Source organism: Anticarsia gemmatalis, chromosome 16 (genome assembly GCF_050436995.1).
Source record: "Anticarsia gemmatalis isolate Benzon Research Colony breed Stoneville strain chromosome 16, ilAntGemm2 primary, whole genome shotgun sequence".
NCBI classification, from domain to species: Eukaryota; Metazoa; Arthropoda; class Insecta; order Lepidoptera; family Erebidae; genus Anticarsia; species Anticarsia gemmatalis.
The window spans coordinates 5,985,111-6,004,169 of NC_134760.1; the positions used below are offsets into that span (position 1 = coordinate 5,985,111).

Genomic DNA, 19,059 nt, shown 5'->3' on the forward strand with positions numbered 1-19,059 from the left:
TACCTAAAATGTAGCTTTTATTACCGCTTTTCATTATTGGCTCAGAGCATAAGCAGGAATCTCTGCTTTATCCATTATTTATATCAAGCAGATTACGTTTGTGCCGAATACACACAGGGTTACTGTGCCGAAATGCGAAAGTGATAAATGTGTTTATAGGAATTCAATATGTATCTGAAACAAAACAAGGTTGCGTGTGAGGCAGCCCTAGGGAAGAATATTGTTTATTCATGAATACGTAAAACATTGGCAAGCACTCCAATCGCTGGATGGTTGCGAAATCTTATCTCTAGGGCCGCCGATACATCATTAGAAAGCCCGTGTAAATTTGTTTGACAGCCCGTGCATTTAAAAGGTACTATTCACTTTCGAGAGATACTTTGATCTTACTCCGCTTGGTTGATTTCGTTTCATTTCGAAGACAGTTCTCACTTAACAGATTCTTGTGTACACTCTTCGATAAACTGCTTTGTCTTAAATAAATTCAATGCAACGCTTGATTGAATTGCTTCTACGCTGCTGCGCCAAATGGTACGATGTCCGGAAAATATAAATTGACCTAAATAATTCCTGTATTTTATCTTATTTGACAGTATTTTTATTGAATTGTATTTTCTTTGATTATATTTTATGAGAATCATAAGAAGACTGTTAAATTCAATGGTAGATAATATAAAAACAAATTAATAATACATCCCATATCGTTTCATCATATGCTTTTAAGATTCTTCTCTATTAAAATCGAGTCAATTAGCACCTCCAATTTGTATTTAAGGTAGCACCCTCTTTCACACTTAAATATACGGCAATAAAACATTCGGGAAATTTGAAAACAATTAAAAGGGAATAAAGGAATACCTAAGATTAAACAGATAGGGAAAGTGAATTTAGTAGCGACCATTATCAAACGATCCAGATCGTAAAGCCCAAGTTAAAACCTCTTAATAGCTGCGTCGGCAACAATTTATTCAAATTCTTGCTCTGCTGATAAAGTACTTATTCGCCGGGAAAAATATTTGATGTGCACTTCGAATCTAATTAACATTTTCATTCGCTAAATAAAACTTGCGTAGATCACTCTCTTGTGACATGTAATACGAAGTATTGTCGTTAGTTTAATTTCTTGAAATAGTTAATAAATAAATGAAGTGTAAAAGTCTTTCAAATAACACCTAAAAGAAGTAGGTTTTTAATTCTAAATCAGATGCATTTTTTTAAACCAATTTCTAATGAGCCTTAACGTACTGAAAAGAAAACTAATTGCCGTTATCGTTGATAACTAAGCGATCAGTTTATTTCTTCAACAGTTTCATAGTCTGAGACAATACCTAGACTTCTGTTTTCTAGTACCGAAAACTACATTTGATTAGTATTCCATTTTTTTATTTATTTGATTAGTATTTTATCTGCTGTATTAAACGTTTACGGCGAAAATACATGTTTAGTATTGTGCCGAAAAATTGCTATCGCGGGAACGTAATGTGAATTAATAAACATTTCCCTATATATCTCACTGAGTGGACTTATTTATGGGGCATTTATGTTATTAGAGCTTACGAGGCCTACAATAAATTGTACTTAAACAAGCCTTGGCTATGTATTTTTAATTTAACGGCCGGTGACTGAAAAATCAGGAGTTATTGTAATTGTTGCCTCTAACTTATTTATTAAAACATGGACGCAGTATATCTTCCTATTTACTGATGTATAGCAATATAGATAAAAAAAAACACCAGGAGCATATAACCAATAAATCCTTAAGAATTTTTGGCATGCTCAGGAGGGCCTATGGCAAAACATGGGGACTCCAACCAAAGGTACTATACTGGATCTACACAATGATGATCCTACCCATCATCAAGTATGGAAGTGTAGTATGGTGGCCAAGAACCAATAAAGAGACATGCAAGAAAGCGCTCAGCACAATCCAAAGGGTTGCCTGCATGTCTATAACAGGTGCCTTCAGAACAACACCAACGGCGGCAATGGAAACCTTACTTGGAATCACTCCATTGCACCTTACAGTCCAAAGAGAGGCAATCAATGCGTTGAAAAGACTCAAAGATGCAAACCTCGGGACAAGGAAGATGATGACGTGCAACCATACAAACATGGGCATAAAACCTCATCTAAAAGAGATGCTAGATATGAACTCTGACAAAATACAGACAATACTAGTCACTCACAGAAACTTTAAGATGACGATTCCGACGAGAGAAGAATGGAGTCAAGGTCTCTACACACAAACCAAATCGAGACAGATATGGTACACCGATGGCTCCAAAATGCAGAACGGCACAGGAGCAGGCGTTCACTCGGAGGACTGCAGCATAAGCACTAGCCTAGGCAGATATGCTTCAGTCTTCCAAGCAGAAGTACACGCAATCATCGAATGCACCCAAGAGATTATAAAACGAGATACAAAAAATCGCGACATTTATATACTCAGCGACAGTCAAGCAGCTATTAAAGCTCTCTGCTGTTTTAAGGTCAATTCGGGACTTGTACTGAATTGCATAAAGAACCTGAACAAGGTAGGTCGTACAAACAACGTTAGGCTAGTTTGGGTACCAGGCCATGCGGGCATAGATGGGAATGAGAAAGCTGATGAACTTGCACGGAAAGGATCAGAATCACTCCCAATAGGTCCAGAACCAATAATTGGACTACCTGATGCGACAGTCAAACTGGCAATAACCAACTTCACCAGGGACCAGCATCTGAAAGAATGGAAAGCCATATCTGGACTAACCCATTCGAAACTGTTCATAAATAACGTCAACAAAAGCTGGAGTAATAACCTAATAAACCTCAGCAAAGACAGCATCAAGAAAATACTTGGTGCTTTCACAGGACACTACGGCACGAACTACATGTTAAACAAAATAGGTGCCATAGATGACCCCAAATGCAGGCACTGCAATGAAGAAGCAGAAACCATGAAACACATACTGTGCGAGTGTGATGCTTTAGGAAGGAAGAGAATGGATCTTCTAGGATGCGGTTACCCTAAACCAGAAGACTACAGGCTGCTTCCGGTGGGGTGCATAGCAAAACTGATAAGTTTTGCCCTGCCCCCCAACGTCTAGAGCAGCAAAGGAGGGGGTGACACAAAGGATCAGGAATGGTCGAAGTGTCAGCCAGTCATTAACTGGCACCCCCACCCCTAAGATAAGATAAGATAAGATGTATAGCAATCGTTAGATACGGCCGAGTTTATTTTATTACGAGTAAAATTTATTTATTGGTAGGTACTTGTTACACACAATTATTACTTTCATAAAATAATATTAATTTATAGTGTATTTGAAATCTAGTCAATATTGTTCAAACCTTTTATTAAAAACCACGACTACGGCTAATAAATTTCCACAAAAGAACGTAACCGAATGGACGTGTAAAGGGAAACAAAATCCCAAGCACAAAATGGAATCAACGCTATGCATCGAAGTCGCGCTTGTCAGCCGCGCTATTTCCAGAAATTTTCATACGAATTCACGAGGTTGAACGCGAACCGCATACCTTCACAAAACGCAGGTACCCACCCTTTACCTACTCTCAATTCGTTCGCACCAAAACTGGCTGCAGGAACTACCAATGTTTCACGTCGCCAAATTGAACTATCCAGGTGCAGTCCCGCTAAAAATCAAAACGGAAAATATGCATGACGTTTTACTTTTACACTTTTTGTACGATTCCCACAAATCCCGAATATAAACCACCTAGCTTTCTAACAAACTGTCCTTACTTAAGTATAATAAAAACTTTTCATAAGCCGATTTAAATCGAAAATCCAAACAAAGCTGTCCCTTTATTTGAATGTTAAGGTTTGGAGAATTTATCTAGGGGTTTATTTAACATTTGCCGGCGGTCATTTGTTTAAAGTAAGCCACTTGTTAATTCGAACCCTGAAAATATAAATGGAAAGTAGATACAACTAGTAGGCTGTAATGTTTCAGGAGAACTTCTCTTTTGTAGATATATCATGAATACGTATTGCAGGTGTAGGGATTTAAGCGATGAGTTATAGTAGATATAAATCATTAATTTCAACTATTTATAATGTAGAATATGTTCCTGAATCGGGAATTTGGTAGACGGTAAATTATTTGATTCTCTAAAGTATCGTCATTTATATATAATACGCGCTCTATTTGCATGGCATCTCATTGAAACATTAACATTTAATTATAGAAAACTCCAGCTATTAGTGTTTAACATAATCAAGTCTTATTTCACTACGAAAAAGTCGAATGATAACTGGAAGTAAGGCTAAACTTGGTTAATAAAAACTAGTTTCGCTAAACCGTCGATTCTATGTAATTCGCTCCATCGCGGGATTAGTATCAGTTAACTTAACAACGGGGCACAAACAGGAAAACTAGTGCATAAGAAGTTCTTGGTTTATAGCAAATTTTATTATTTTATTTTTATTATGTGAATCATAGATCAATCTGTTTTTTTCTGACTAGTAATAGGAGTATAATATAGACATGTTCTATTCCCGATTCCCATAATATTGTATAGCCGTTTCCAACTGGACCCACGGGAAATTAGCCCGTTGTCTATGCCTACCCAAGAATAGAGGTCGAATAAATACTTTTCTATCATAAAATACAGTTTAATAAAAGAAACAATAATATTTCCACAAACAAATACAAATTATTCGATACTAAAATACATTTTATAGAAATAGCGACGTTCCTGAGGGAAATCAGAACGATTTAGTAGATTCTACGAAGCTGCGATTGGTTTATGTTTTCTTATTGAGAGTTTGCTGGAAACCAATTATTGTAATTTGTTAGTAACAATCAAACGAATGAATACTTGCTTTATAGATGATGATAAGTTTTTTATGATATTAATATTCACCCAAACTTTTTTTATGTCACACGTCATACTTTATTAAACTACAGCTTATCGGTTAATTTGGCCTTCTAAAAAGGTTAGGTACAGAACTGAAGCTATACAAAGAATTAATTAAAATATGTTTGTAACTTTAGTATTCAGGACAGTCGCATCACATCGTGCTACTAACCTAAGGCCAGCTGGCCTTAAGTTAATACCAAAAAAACAATTAACGAAGCGTTAAACCATCTTCCATGACTTAAGAACGACTACTGTTTAGACATAAATGATATTTCTACAGAATTCTACATGTATTTACAAGTCTCTTTCGATTGTGAGTTCCAATACAGAGATGCACCAGCTTTTACTAAGAACAGCGGCCTCAAGGAATTGAGTTTGTACGGCTTCCTCTCGGAACTACAATTTCTGAAGCAATGTAAATATTGCGATGAATGTAGTTGTGTAGCTGCAGTTCATCTTTGCATTGAGTTTATTGCTAGTTACTCGTACCGGCTTTACCTATTCTACTTGTAAAAAATAATCTGTATAAAGCAGAACCTGCATTTATATGCAACAAAGAATACCCTATTTTGGTCTTTATTTAGGTAGTCTATTTGTGGCATCTACTCGTTTTGAGTAATTCATATATTTTTTCTGTAGTAAAGGTTTGTATAGGAAATGAGCTCATAACATTGGAAACTCAATATATTATTAAATTGTCGCACTATTACAACTTGTGTAACACGCACACCTATTTCATTATCACTTCTTTATAACAGTGACCACCAACTTCCCTGATAGTATTTACATAATACCAATATCTAAATAAATACATACTCAAGTACCTAAGACCGCAGGCACTTCAATTAAATTCAATTTTCATCCTCTAGTGATGACGGTTAACGGAGGAGCTCGTGGCTTAGTTTACAACAGCCGCACGGATCGATCTCTGAGGTTAAGCTACGCTTGCCGAGGTTGTTCCGTGGATGGGTTACCATCCTAAACATATCGAGTTTCTCCGTGTTTCGGAAGGCACGTTAAATTGTGGGTCCCGGCTGTCATTTTCGAAGATCTTTGACAGTCGTTAACAGTAGTCAGAAGCTTAAAAGTCTGACAACCAGTCTTACCGAAGGGTATCGTGTTAATACCTAAGTAACTGGGTTGTGGAGGTCAGATAGGCAGTCGCTCCATGTAAAACACTGGTATTCAGCTGCATCCGGTGAGACTGGAAGCCGACTCCAACATAGTTTGGAACAAAGGCTAAGCGAATATATATAGTGATGACGGTTAACACGAATTAATTGTAGTGTTGTACAAGAGCACGTCAATCTGCAACGTGGTTTATAATCATGCGGCTCGATACGTAAACAATGATCGCGGTGACAGAGCGGAAATTACCCGCGCATAACCAGTATGACCACCAAATTCTGTGAAATTGCACATTAACCGTTACATACAAGACAAACCTTCATACTAATACATATGTACGATCAGCTACAAACAGATTATTTTCAAAACCGCTACCTAAACAAATATAGACTTCGTAAGATTTTTTTTCTTTGTGGAATAATATGGAACAATATGCTTCAGAATATAGACTTTTGAAACTGTTCAGCAACTTTTAAAGCCGACTGTGCATAAAATCTCTGGTCTCATTATTGAAGTACTGAATAGATCGTGCTTTCTGACCACACACAAAGGATAGAAGAACATATTTCGTAAAATGTGTTCGTTAAAATAATGTAAGAAAGTCTTATACAGTTTATTTGTGGGAACTCCACAGAAAAATATATGTATAATCAGTTTTGTGGGGCTTTGTTTAAGTTCAAGATATGTAGAATATATAAATTCTAAGCCCTTGACTGTTACGTCAAAGTGTTCCATAGAAAATCTCTGAGTAGAATATTGTATTACAATCTAAAATTGCAATACATAAAATATTTTCATAAAGTAAACGTGCGAATCACTCGCCGCTGGCACTTGACCGATTTTTTCAACTTGTGTAAATTGGATCAGCCGTGCAGTACTTAAGAATGAGTTTGTATAAACTGTGTCCATGAAACGACAATCATAATAATAACGTTTAACTTTGGACAAGTGCTTGTTACACGTGGTATAAAGCAAATTTTACTCAGTAAATAATATAATAAATATGTACATATGTATTCTGAAATAACTTTAATTTTAGTAGGTATAGACTGACAAGTGGGACTAGTTCCGTAGTTATAGTTTATATTGTATATTGTAGTTATTTTAGTTATTTCCGATCCCATAAAATCCCGAGTCCCGACTGTCACACACTTATTAAAAGTAGAATTATCTAATTTACTTTAGTTGTTCAAAAGTATTGCGCGTATGTACATTTTGGTTTGATTTTATTTATAAAGACATATTTTACCTTCCTACTTATATTGTAACCTCAACCCAAAATGCGTTCTTGATATTCAAGTTCTTTTAAAAAAACAATGAAGAGTTAAAATGGATATTTACTAAAACCAAATTGTATTGCAAGTAAGGCAGGCAGGCCATTTAATTTTCAAACGGCCCAACAACTTGTAAAGCAATCTATTTTACACCCTTAGCAAATTTTGATGGTAATCTAAGGCACCGATGATTTGGAATTTAATAACTTGCTTTCAAAATTCGTAACAGCTAGAAATCTCGAGTTTCAAGTCAAATATTGAGGATCAAAGTGGCGCCTGAGCTCGGTATATTAAATTGTGCCTTTATTGATGACCAGACTAATATGACCTTTACTACGAAGCTGTAAAATAGCATTTTGTTCACGTGAAACGTTAGAAATTAACACCATTTCATTAAATATAACGTCAATTCAATTGTATCATTGTGTAACCAGTAATAATTACCAAGTTCTGAGAAACAAGCATGAAACAGAAAGTGTATAGTTTACCTCATCTTTTTAAAGTCGGTTAAAATAATTTTAAACGCTCCTTTAACAGCGTAGCGGTCTAAGTTTTCGTAGGCCCTCTACGAAGCTACGAATGCTTACATGGACCCTTAACCAGTTATTTGTTATACTATCTTGCTCTAAACACTAACATTACCAAGAACATCACTTCATATATTAAAATCAGCTGTGTTTCTACAAGATCAACTACCTAGGTCAACAAAACGAAAAAAAAATCTAAAAACCTAGTTATGCTAGTCGTTTGTCAATCATCTGTCGTGGTAGCACGTGATGGAACCACGCACATAGTCTTTAACTAATTATAGTCGGCCTGGGCTTCCTTGAAATGTTGTAAAAAAGAACTAAAAAAATGTTCCATTGACTTCTTCTGGGCACAAGTCCAAAATATGAACTTCATATACATGTACAATTTCTTTAACGTACTAAAATTAGTTTAGGTTTTCAATTAATTGTTTTCTACAATGTTTGTGTACATGTAAATATATGATTTAGTATGAATGTTGCTTCCACTGACAATAATTTATCTCTAATATTACTATTATATTTATAATCTAAGGTTTAGATGTAAGAGCTGCCATCTAGTTGCAGGGTTTATGAATCTTGTGAGCGCTCTTATTCTATGGCGTAGTGATGGCGTATGGTCAGTCGTATTATTCATTCAAGTTCTTTATGATTCTACAAGATGACGTCTCTTACCTATTTTTATCATGAATATTGTTTAAAATATAGTACCTTGCATATTACAATATCTTATGGAAAGTTGTAGAAAAGGTTTTTTTCATAATCTTAAAGGACTGATACTCGGATTAATAATTAAATTTCAATAAACAAATAATACTGCATAATACCCACTCCGGATTGACCACTTTGGACTAAACAAACTTAAATATATAGAACTAGATTTTTAAATGTTCAATGCAACAATAAGTTATTCTGGTATGTACTTAAATGTTTGGATTTAAAATCCACAATGGTTTAAAACATATCTCTGTTAAGCATTTTACATGTATCATCTATAGGTAGCGTGCACAGATTTACTACGTAATTAACACAAAGAGTTAACTATTAACATTACTCACTACACAGACTATAAATAGAACATCACAAATGCTCGTCATATTCTGTCACCGGTTTGTTACCTTGAGTTTCTCTATGAAACATTGCGACCTTGAATGTAGGTAGTTAGGTACTTAGATAGATCTACAGCTAGTCTAAACAACTTTGTAGAGAGCCTTATATGCAAGTTTCACGGCTGGGGGAGATATACAAATTTCAGAATTTAGAACACTTTCAGCGACTTGACTAATGTTTTAAACTTTGTAAGCGTGTTTGACCTATTTCATACAGCTACCAAATTTTGGCAATCCACCGAATTCTTAATTATAACCTAGACAAGTCGTGCATAACAAGGCTCTTTACTTAGTTGTTGGACTATATTACTCTCAACATAAATAGACCATTATTCCCTATGGCATTGTCAGAACACTATCATTTTATAAACCATACGGAATGCTCTCGCACTTAGCTTTATTAAAGTAGCATAATTGATTACTTACCGTTAAGTAAAAAGTTATTCTGATTATTTTTATATGTCAGCTATTTGATATTAATTAATTAACTTACCCTATTATTATCATCTCGTTTCTCTACACCTCTCAAAGTTTACATATCGTACATTTTATTAGTAAAATGGACGAAATGTAAATGTTTGAATGGATATTTGACACTATCTATCGAAACTACTGACCGGATTTTAATGATATTTTGGTATGCAAATAGATTAAGCCCTGGATTAGCACTTAGAACTTATTACCCCGGTATTTTTGTTCATGTAGTTGAAACTGCGGGCAAAAACTAAAACGTGCTGACAGCAAATTTAAAAAAGATTCAGGTAGTAGGCACAAACAACGTACCTATTGAGTCCCATAGAAAGTTACGGCTGTTCCGGGACTATAAAGTTATTCCATTATAAGTTTATGGATTGGAAACAGCTAAGTTAGTCAACTTGTACAATAAAAGGTATTACTGGTGCGCTATTAACGCTAGGAACAATAGTAGGTACCGTAACTATCTCATTGTAAATACGAACTTTAATACGAGTTTGTTCACATGAAAAAGCTTTTAATATGTAGGTACTTATAATGTTCTGGAGTGCGACATATAATATAATATACCTACTTGTTATCTACTTCAGGAGATAGCTCTCCAGAGACAAAAATATTTATACAAGTTAAGTTTTTTGTAAATCATAAAGTTTTTTTTTTTCAATAAAATAGCTGATAATGAGCTGTGATGATGAAATGAATTAAAGATTTTTACAAAATTAATTAAACATTAGTCACATCAAGTCAAGTCAAACCGGTACCTCGTTAGGTACCTTGATTTTTAAGAACGTCTGCGTTCATCGCGTGGCTCATTCAAAAGCACTTACTTATCGTGTGATAGCCGGTGTTTCGTTAAAAGCAATTACTTAATACTGACTATGGCAGTATGTCGTAATTTGCTTAATTAAAAATATCTAACTACATTAGTCTCGTGCATACATCTAAAACGTGGACATCGCGACCTGACGGAGTGTCAAAACATATCATCATATTACGCGATAGTGCATCGCGTGATTTGCATTAACATGTCTTCAAGATAACGGAAGGCACTGCATACGAATCTGAACTCTCCAGTCCATTTCAGGCTTTTTTGGTCTTCCTGGTAAATGGAAGCTTATTAACTTTACATTTGAGGCATACGGTCATTAAAACCTTCTGATAACTTATTATTTTGACTGATGTGGTCTTACGGATTGGGTAATCTCCTGAAGCGCACTTGATTTATTATAAGTAGAACTTAGAGCTATTTTCACATTATATATTTTTATCGAATTCGTATGATTATTTACTAAGTCGCAGTCTTTATTTTCTATTTGCATTTTTATTGGCGTAAAGATGTTTATGTATATTCGTTGTTTAGAAAGATTGCCTCGTCACGTTGATCTAACGTGTAATTATAGTATCCATTATACTATATGCAATTATCTGATTAAATATTTACACGAGTACAGCAGCTATCGTTGAAGTTATCGATTGACCTACTACGTGAACACTAATATTTTTAGTCGCGCAGATTTAGATTTAGTTGTTTGTGTACTCCACTGTTTTCATTGCCACGTTCCAAGCGTGTGGGTGTGTCACGTGCTCCGCATTTACGCGCAAGAAATTGAGCTTTTCTTTTTTTTTTCCGCGATAAAAAAATACGAAGTCTAGTCTAGATCATGTGTAACGATGAATGACAAGGTTTTTAGTAGGTATATATTTGAAAACTGGCACTTTATGGTAGGAAGGAAAGGTTTTTATTCCTATACCTAGATTAATTTTAGAAAAAAGAAGAAAGAGAGAAATTAATTAATTTTAGAAAAAATCTTGCCTTCACATTACTCTAAGTAGGTATAGTGTTCCTTTTAAATATTTTATTTTCGCTTTTCAGGGTAACATACCCAGAGGGTAAAAACAAGACCCCATTTTTAAGACTTCGCTATCTTTCTGTCAGCAAGATATAGCTGATGGACCGTGATAGACAGCTGTAATTTTCACAAATATGATCTTTTTCTGTTGCCGCATTTATGGCTATGCCACAAATAAATAAAATGTGCGACAGCAAATCTATACTAATATCTATACTAATATTATAAAGCTGAAGAGTTTGTTTGTTTGAACGCGCTAATCTCAGGAACTACTGGTCCGATATGAAAAATTATTTCAATGTTGGATAGCCCATTTATCGAGGAAGGTTATAGGCTATATATCATCACGCTACGACCAATAGGAGCAGAGTACCAGTAAAAAATATTACAAAAACGGGGAAAAATTTCACCCATTCTCTCTTATGTGACGCAAACGAAGTTGCGCGGGTCAACTAGTATATTATAACAAGAATATGAAGCAACTAATATAAATATATTATGCTCCGATACAACTAACGTGATTTTTTGCCGTTTTTATAAACAATTGTATAAAATCCTTCGTGTGCGAGGCCAACTCGCACTTGGCCGGGTTTTTGTCTACCTACTCGTACCTATCTGCCTTACTTTAAAATATCTAAATACAATATTAATATAGGTACAAAATAAAAATAGCTAAGTACACACAATTATACACTAATAAAAACAGGCAATGCAAAAAATCACTCTAACTTTTTACACTCTTATAAAAAACTTGGCACGACATAAATCTATATCGGTGTTCGAATCTAGTAACACAGTTTTCAAAACCTGACTATCCCTAACCTAGGTTAATGCCTGGCTAGTCTAGTATATTTTACTAACTAGGTACCTATATTATATTCGTTTAACATTTGACGTAACCGTAAAACATATTGCTTAGCATTGCCTCCACGTGGTATTAAAATCAAAAGGGTTCCCTACCTATTTCTTACGCCTTTTTTTCTGGTCAGCACTGCTAACATCCGGGACAATGACGGGATATATTTATTTTTTTAATTGTTTTAAAATAAAAATTAATAGGTAGGTAGGTACCTACTAATACAGAGAGCTGCTCATGAAACATATGCAGACAACCTCTTTTTGTGATAAATTACATTAAATAAAACCTTTATGTTCACTGAGTACTTCACAGTAAGCCAGCAAAGCAACCAGCTGCAACATTATTTTTATTTTGACAGATTGACAAAAAATAATAGTGGAAATGAAAATCATTTTTGTTCATGTGAGTATATTACAGCTTCGTTATTATCGTAGTACATAACAGTTTTAAAATACTTATGGCACTAGTTTTACAAAGCAAGTAATACCATGCCTGTTTTGTAATATTATGACTTGCTCTCGCTGGTGTGTTTATGATAGATTTTTATTCCAACTCTACTACTTTGCAATATTTGGGGTAGAACAGTTATTCTGCTACACATTCAAAATGATATGCCACTCTTTCTTAGCATTGTCTCATAAATATGAACGAAAATCGATTGTTTGTTATTTGATTGGTGGACCTGCCCGAACGTCACACAGAATTTTCTACAATATCGTATCGATCTGAGTTGGCACAGTGAAGTGAGGCAACATTGGTTCGTACTAGTTCATTCATTCGTTGTCGTGAGAGAGTTCACGCACGGTGTGTCACGAGAATCATTGAAAAATCAAAATCCGTGGTAGTCGGCCGTTCGTGTGTAACTTTATAAAACCTCGCTAACACAAAATCGTAAGTAAACTACATTATATTATTATATTTACAGGCTATTTCATTATTATTTCAATTGTGATGTAATATTCGTATTGATTGACTACGTTACACCCAATGACGAATAAATAACCTCTAAACGTGTGATTATTGTATTTCCTCATTGAAATGCAGGTCTTTTATGGCATTTACTCTATTAATAATTGTTAGCTTGTACTTAATTTTTATCATATACAGTGATTTGGTTGCAAAGATTATTTCGCGCACTTACGTAATAACGTTACGACACCTTGTGCCTTGGAACTCCCGAATGACATTGATCCTGACCTAGTTCTGTAGGTTGAATTCCAGAGCAGAAATAGCATTATTTGTGTTAATTTATAATTTTATTATTATCCTTATGATATAGAAGCACTTGTGGGAAGCCTACATGCTCTCTATTACTTCAAGACTCCCACATTTTTCCATAGATAGAATATATTTTTTTACTTACAAATAATTGTAATTATGACTTAGTTGTCTATTTTACGTAATATTACTGTTAAACTATGTGATTTTCTGCTCACTTGCATCCACATGAACACTGGACATTGACCTTGATTGAAGTTTGAAATCAGTGTGAACTCAACATAACCTTATTACCTTCAAATAATTATCCATTAATTGTGTCTGTTACATCACTTTGTTCCAGAATCTGTAGAAGTATATATTCATAAGATTTTTTTTTTATTTAATTTTAGCACAAACATGGGTGTACCTGCCGGTAATGCTGAGAACGGAAAGAAGGTCTTTGTTCAAAGATGTGCCCAATGCCACACTGTAAGTGTCCTCATTATATCTCACTATTACCTTTAAAATACTGTGACATTGCTTGTTGTCACTAATGACATTGAGATTCTATTTCTGTTGGCCAAGTTTCCACAGGAAAAATACTGCTGTACTGATTGTATTTGGGTTTTTACCCAACAAGCATAGCTAGTACTGAATGTTTCTCTTCCAAACTATTGTTAGAGAACAAGAGAATATACCTACCCATTGTTTCATTTAGTGGCTACTTCTAGGAACATTCCATTCATTTGATGATGATGATTTCTATCATAAAAATCTAAAGGGCTTTTGGTAACTTGGGTATAATTTAAATAGAAATTATGTGTACCCACATATTTTGTACTCTGCATTACATTGAATGATTACTCTACTTTTGTTTAGTAAGGTTAGTGGTGAACCTAGTATCTTAGTACAACAGTCCAGACATACCTTTAATATGCCCCCTGTAATATAGTGACAAATAGATCCTTAATGTCACTTAAAATACACATGAGAATGTTGCTCAAGCCACTGGTTGTATAGAAATCAAAAATGCTAACTACTATTTTTTTTATGTTTCAGGTTGAGTCTGGCGGCAAGCACAAAGTTGGTCCCAACCTACACGGTTTCTTCGGACGCAAGACAGGACAGGCCGCTGGCTTCTCATACTCAGATGCTAACAAGGCCAAAGGTATGCTGTACACTAATTAAAATATACCTTTTCACTAAGAATCAATCTCAGGTTGACTTGTACGTACTTATAGACAATGGAGATGATATAAATAAGCTGGGCCTAACAGTACAATTTGTGGCTTTCATAAATATTTTTTTTTATGTTGGAAATACAGCATAGTGGGTGGAGACCACTTAATCCATTAACTAATTATCATGTCATTCACTTGAACAAGAGAAATTGGTCATTTATTTACCATTTATGTCCCTAATACACTATGTTATTTTATAATGCTATGACGGAGCCATTATTTAATAGGTATATTAGAATTGTATGGTTGACATAGTTATCTTAAGAACAATGTACACACATTACACATTACTCATCCACACAATCGTAATTTTTATCACGTGTACCCTATGTGTTCAATCACGTTATCAGCATAGCCACACTTCCGATAAATACGTATGTCGATTATTATCGCAAGTGTGCAAATACTCTGAATATATTACGACAATTACGTAATAATAAATATTTCCCTTTACAGGTATTGTCTGGAATGAGGACACCCTATTCGAATACTTGGAGAACCCCAAGAAATACATCCCTGGCACCAAGATGGTGTTCGCCGGTTTGAAGAAGGCCAATGAACGAGCGGATCTCATCGCCTACCTGAAGTCGGCTACAAAGTGATTTAACGAAGACATAGGAAAATAATGAAAATAAGAGGCATTTTCCATTATATTTCTGGAACATACTTCTTATTTTATAGCCCAATCAGTATCATCAATTGTATTCAGCAATATAAATGTTGCGCAATACACTTAGCATAGTTCACACGTCATATTCTTAGCTGTTACGTTTGTGAGTACAAGATACAGTGTGGAGTATATACTTTGGTATATTCTTTTTTGAAATGTTGTGAGTGGATTTGCTGTTATTAAATTATTAATAGATGCCCCCTCTTAGCTTTTCATTTGTGAATGTTCCCCCATTCGTCATTATTTATTTTTCAGTATCAGCTAAATTCAAGAATGTGATGAATTAATTCCGGATACTTGTTACCAATTAATTATTAGTGGTTATTTAAAAATTATTTAATAAATAATTTTAACTCGTATTTTTTGTTTTTATTTTTGTTATTTTTTTGCTTTAATGTGATATTTAGCGTGTGTTGCTGCCTTCTCTATACCCTTAAGTTATAAGATAGTTTTTGAGTTTTGACGACGACATGCGACAGCGACGTTATTTAACATCCGCGTGGTGTTTTTTTTTTATAGGTGCGTGACAAAAGTCTAGTACAAGCCTGTAAAGTATAATAGAGACGGTATAATGATTTATTAGTATCTTTCATTTGTTGCTATTTATTAATTTCTATGTTCTATGGTAGGTATTGGGTCAACTAGATCGGCATTTCGGCGCCATAAAAGTTAATACGTAGTGACTGGTAATGACAACTTACGATCCATACCTACTATTCAATTCCTACGCAGTGGACGCGCAACCTGTGAATGCCATTGTTGTGATGACGTCATCAATCACGAATAGCCATTATTTCACCAAGCCAGTTGCGCTAGCCGGTCGGTAAACGATCTTTGGGTTAAGCAAACCTTGGTGCAGTCATTCCATAGATGGGTGACCGCATGGTGGTATTTGAATAGGGCGTCTCCGTGCTCCGGAGGGCACGTAAAAAGTCGGTCCCGGTTGTTGTCAATTAAGATAACATTCGTTAAGCCACGTCAAAGTCCTTCGGGCGGCTTGAACAACTTTGACACTAGGTTAACCACTAACCCACTAACCATACGACAAGAAGAATTTCACTAAGAGGTGAATTAAGGAATATTTTAATTCGTCATTGTCGTTTTGTTTAACGACTCGATAGAAAAAAGTTCACGGCTAAGTAACAACTGATACTCGAATCGATGTCTCACGCTAAGCTACGCTTGCTAAGGCTGATCAGTGGATGGGTGACCAAATTGTACATTGCTAAGTTTTCCGTCGTCGTTACCTGTAGACTGTAGTCATACGCTTGAAAGTTGACAATGACAGCCAGTCTTACCGAGGGAGGTATCATGTAGGTAATAACCCAGATATCAGGATTGTAGAGAACTGATATGAAGGTTCTTTGCGTAAAATACTGGTATTCAACTGCAACTTGATGTGCCAAGCCAAGCTTCCTTTCCTTATACAATTTTTAGAATGATGGCAGTACAAATTGATGGAGTATATTTAACTAAAATATGACAATTTTGTAACAATATAGTCGAGTCATAAAATTAGAAACAGCTTAGAATAACTAAACGGAGAAAATTACGGAAACGGATGTAGCAATAATAAAACGGAGCACAATTCAATGTCATCGTGACATTTATATTTTAGAGATGTCAAATTTAGGAATTTAGATGGGCTATTGCGTATGGTGGAATTAAATATTTTGTGGCGTGTATAAATGATTGTAGACATATAAATACTAAAATAGTAACATTGACTTTCTTGTGATTATTTGAAATAAATAAAACTGTGATTTTAATTCATGCTTTCGCTCTTTGCCTGACTGTGGTGAGTTCATTTTATTTTTACAGGTATTTATTAAAACTCTGCAGTGAGCGTCCGTCTGTAATTAGTTACGATATAAATGAATAATAATCATGTAATTTTTCCATTAATAACATTACCTAAAAAATATAAAAGCGTGTTCAAAGTGGTCAGACGCACGCATAATTTTAATCGGATTAATTAAACTCTACTTCTTAACTCTTTTATAAATTGTTCTATAAAAAAGAAAAAAGCTTATTATGGACGACGTGCATTGTTTTCGCATTGTTTTAGTTTATAATTCTGTTACTTTATTTTAGTTGTGTTTTCTTATTTGCCAGATCATATCAACATAAATATTGTAGTAGACTTGAATGTCACTGAAGACTTTTTAATAAAATGGCCAAAACTTCGCATGTTGTGTTAAGCTTCCATGATATATTACTTCGTCAATCAGATATAGACCTTCTGAGCGGACCGTATTGGTTAAATGATACAATAATATCATTTTATTTTGAGTACTTCGAGAAAGTGATGTTTAATACGGCAAAAGAATTACTATTTGTTTCTCCTGAAGTGACACAATGCATCAAGATGGTTGAGACTGAAGAGATAAAAATATTTTTAGATCCGCTTGATATAAGTAGGAAACAGTTTGTGTTTTTCCCACTAAATGATAATGATACCCCGGACAAAGCTGGAGGTTCACACTGGAGTCTACTTGTTTATTCAAAACCGGACGGCAGCTTTTTCCACTATGACTCTTCAAATGCCTGTAATCATAATCCTGCTTGGGAATTTGCTAGCCATTTGATGCCATATCTAACTAAAATGGGTAAGTCAGTATTTTGAATTATTACAATTAATATGTTCACCATGATTCATTCTTTTAAATAAAGTTAATGACCTTGGTAATAAGTTTACTAAACCCATCAAATACTATCACATAATTTACATATTAAATAACCATTTATGTGGAACTGTATCATTACATATCCTATTACCCATGTCTCAATACATTAGTAATAGATTCATGTGCACTTAAATAGGAACACTTAAAGATTAGAAATAATCTTTTCAGATTAATTCACTTGACGATTTTAAGGTGTGTAAATATATAACTCATTTGAATCACAGTCCATCATTATGGATCACAATCAAAAATATTAACTTTAATCACAATCAGTTTCAAGTGTGTTATTGCTTTCAGGTGGTATAAACTTTGCAGACAAGGCCGCTCTTCAACAATCAAATGGATATGATTGCGGTGTCCATGTATTACACAATGCGCAGAAGATAGCAGAACATGCGCATAACAATGGTGTAATTAACAATGCTGATATGCTCATCAAGTTTAGCCCAAGTGCCAAGAGGAAAGAAATCCTAAGTATTGTTAATAATCTACGTAAATCTCACTAACTTGTTGAAATTATTATTAAATTTAATTATGTTATATTAATTTAGTTACAAAATCTCTATTAAAAGTTTAATTGACAGTCTAAATTGGTTTTTATTTGATTTTTTCAAACCCATTGCCAACTGTTTAATACATAATTGGTGACAATTTTAATTAAGGGAGATGACAACTACTATACTCTTTAAAATATAGCTTGATTAAAATGACAGTTCTAAGCAAAACAGATGACACAACTTTGTAGTGACGTCTAACGAGTATTACAAATTGAAACACGAAAAATCTGTCTTGTCTAGCATTATAACTATTTTTTAAATACAGATCCTCAATAAGAAATCAGAATAATTCGGTACAATCAGCCTTTAAACTAAAAATCAGTACTATTTTCTTTAGTCTTAAAAATAAACCTAATAATTTTCAACCTCTCTACAAGGCTACGTCATGTTGCAAAATTTTTAGTGAGGAGACACAATAGATAAGAGTAAATCGACTGATTAATCGTTAATCGCGAAGTACACTTTGATACCATTTGTGACCAAGAATTAATAATTAATCTCCAAGATTGTTCCAGCGATTCTGATGAAACCGATGAGATAGATACTGATTTAGGATGCGCACCATTAGCTGCGCATCCTATATTACTATCATCCTAATCCTTATCATCAGAATT

The 19,059-nt window shown here is 34.4% G+C and overlaps 2 protein-coding genes across 3 annotated transcripts in view; both read left to right on the plus strand.

The window, feature by feature from the left end:
• The first annotated feature begins 12,822 nt into the window (after nucleotides 1-12,822).
• LOC142979424 (cytochrome c) lies at nucleotides 12,823-15,560 on the plus strand. Of its 2 annotated transcripts, XM_076124312.1 has the most exons (4): nucleotides 12,823-12,981; nucleotides 13,701-13,779; nucleotides 14,350-14,458; nucleotides 14,988-15,560. In XM_076124312.1, exons 2-4 carry the CDS (start codon nucleotides 13,708-13,710, stop codon nucleotides 15,131-15,133), a joined length of 327 nt encoding a protein of 108 aa, XP_075980427.1. In that variant the 5' UTR covers nucleotides 12,823-12,981; nucleotides 13,701-13,707; the 3' UTR covers nucleotides 15,134-15,560. The 2 variants fall into 2 exon arrangements, with proteins under 2 accessions (XP_075980427.1, XP_075980428.1); XM_076124313.1 differs by lacking the exon at nucleotides 12,823-12,981 and having other exon boundaries at nucleotides 13,683-13,779.
• A 1,235-nt stretch (nucleotides 15,561-16,795) lies between these two features.
• Nucleotides 16,796-19,059, plus strand: part of LOC142979347 (cytochrome b5 reductase 4) — an 80,588-nt gene continuing 78,324 nt past the window's right edge. The window contains exon 1 of the mRNA XM_076124207.1: nucleotides 16,796-16,999. The gene's annotated coding sequence lies outside the window, so the exon portion shown is untranslated. The remainder of the gene's footprint in view (nucleotides 17,000-19,059) is intronic.

What these genes read in the sequence shown, in the direction of transcription:
- LOC142979424 (XM_076124312.1), top strand. Translation starts at nt 13,708, where the DNA reads ATGGGTGTACCTGCCGGTAATGCTGAGAACGGAAAGAAGGTCTTTGTT. An exon ending in GATGTGCCCAATGCCACACT is followed by an intron (nt 13,780 to 14,349) that starts GTAAGTGTCCTC and finishes TTTATGTTTCAG; the next exon opens with GTTGAGTCTGGCGGCAAGCA. An exon ending in AGATGCTAACAAGGCCAAAG is followed by an intron (nt 14,459 to 14,987) that starts GTATGCTGTACA and finishes TTCCCTTTACAG; the next exon opens with GTATTGTCTGGAATGAGGAC.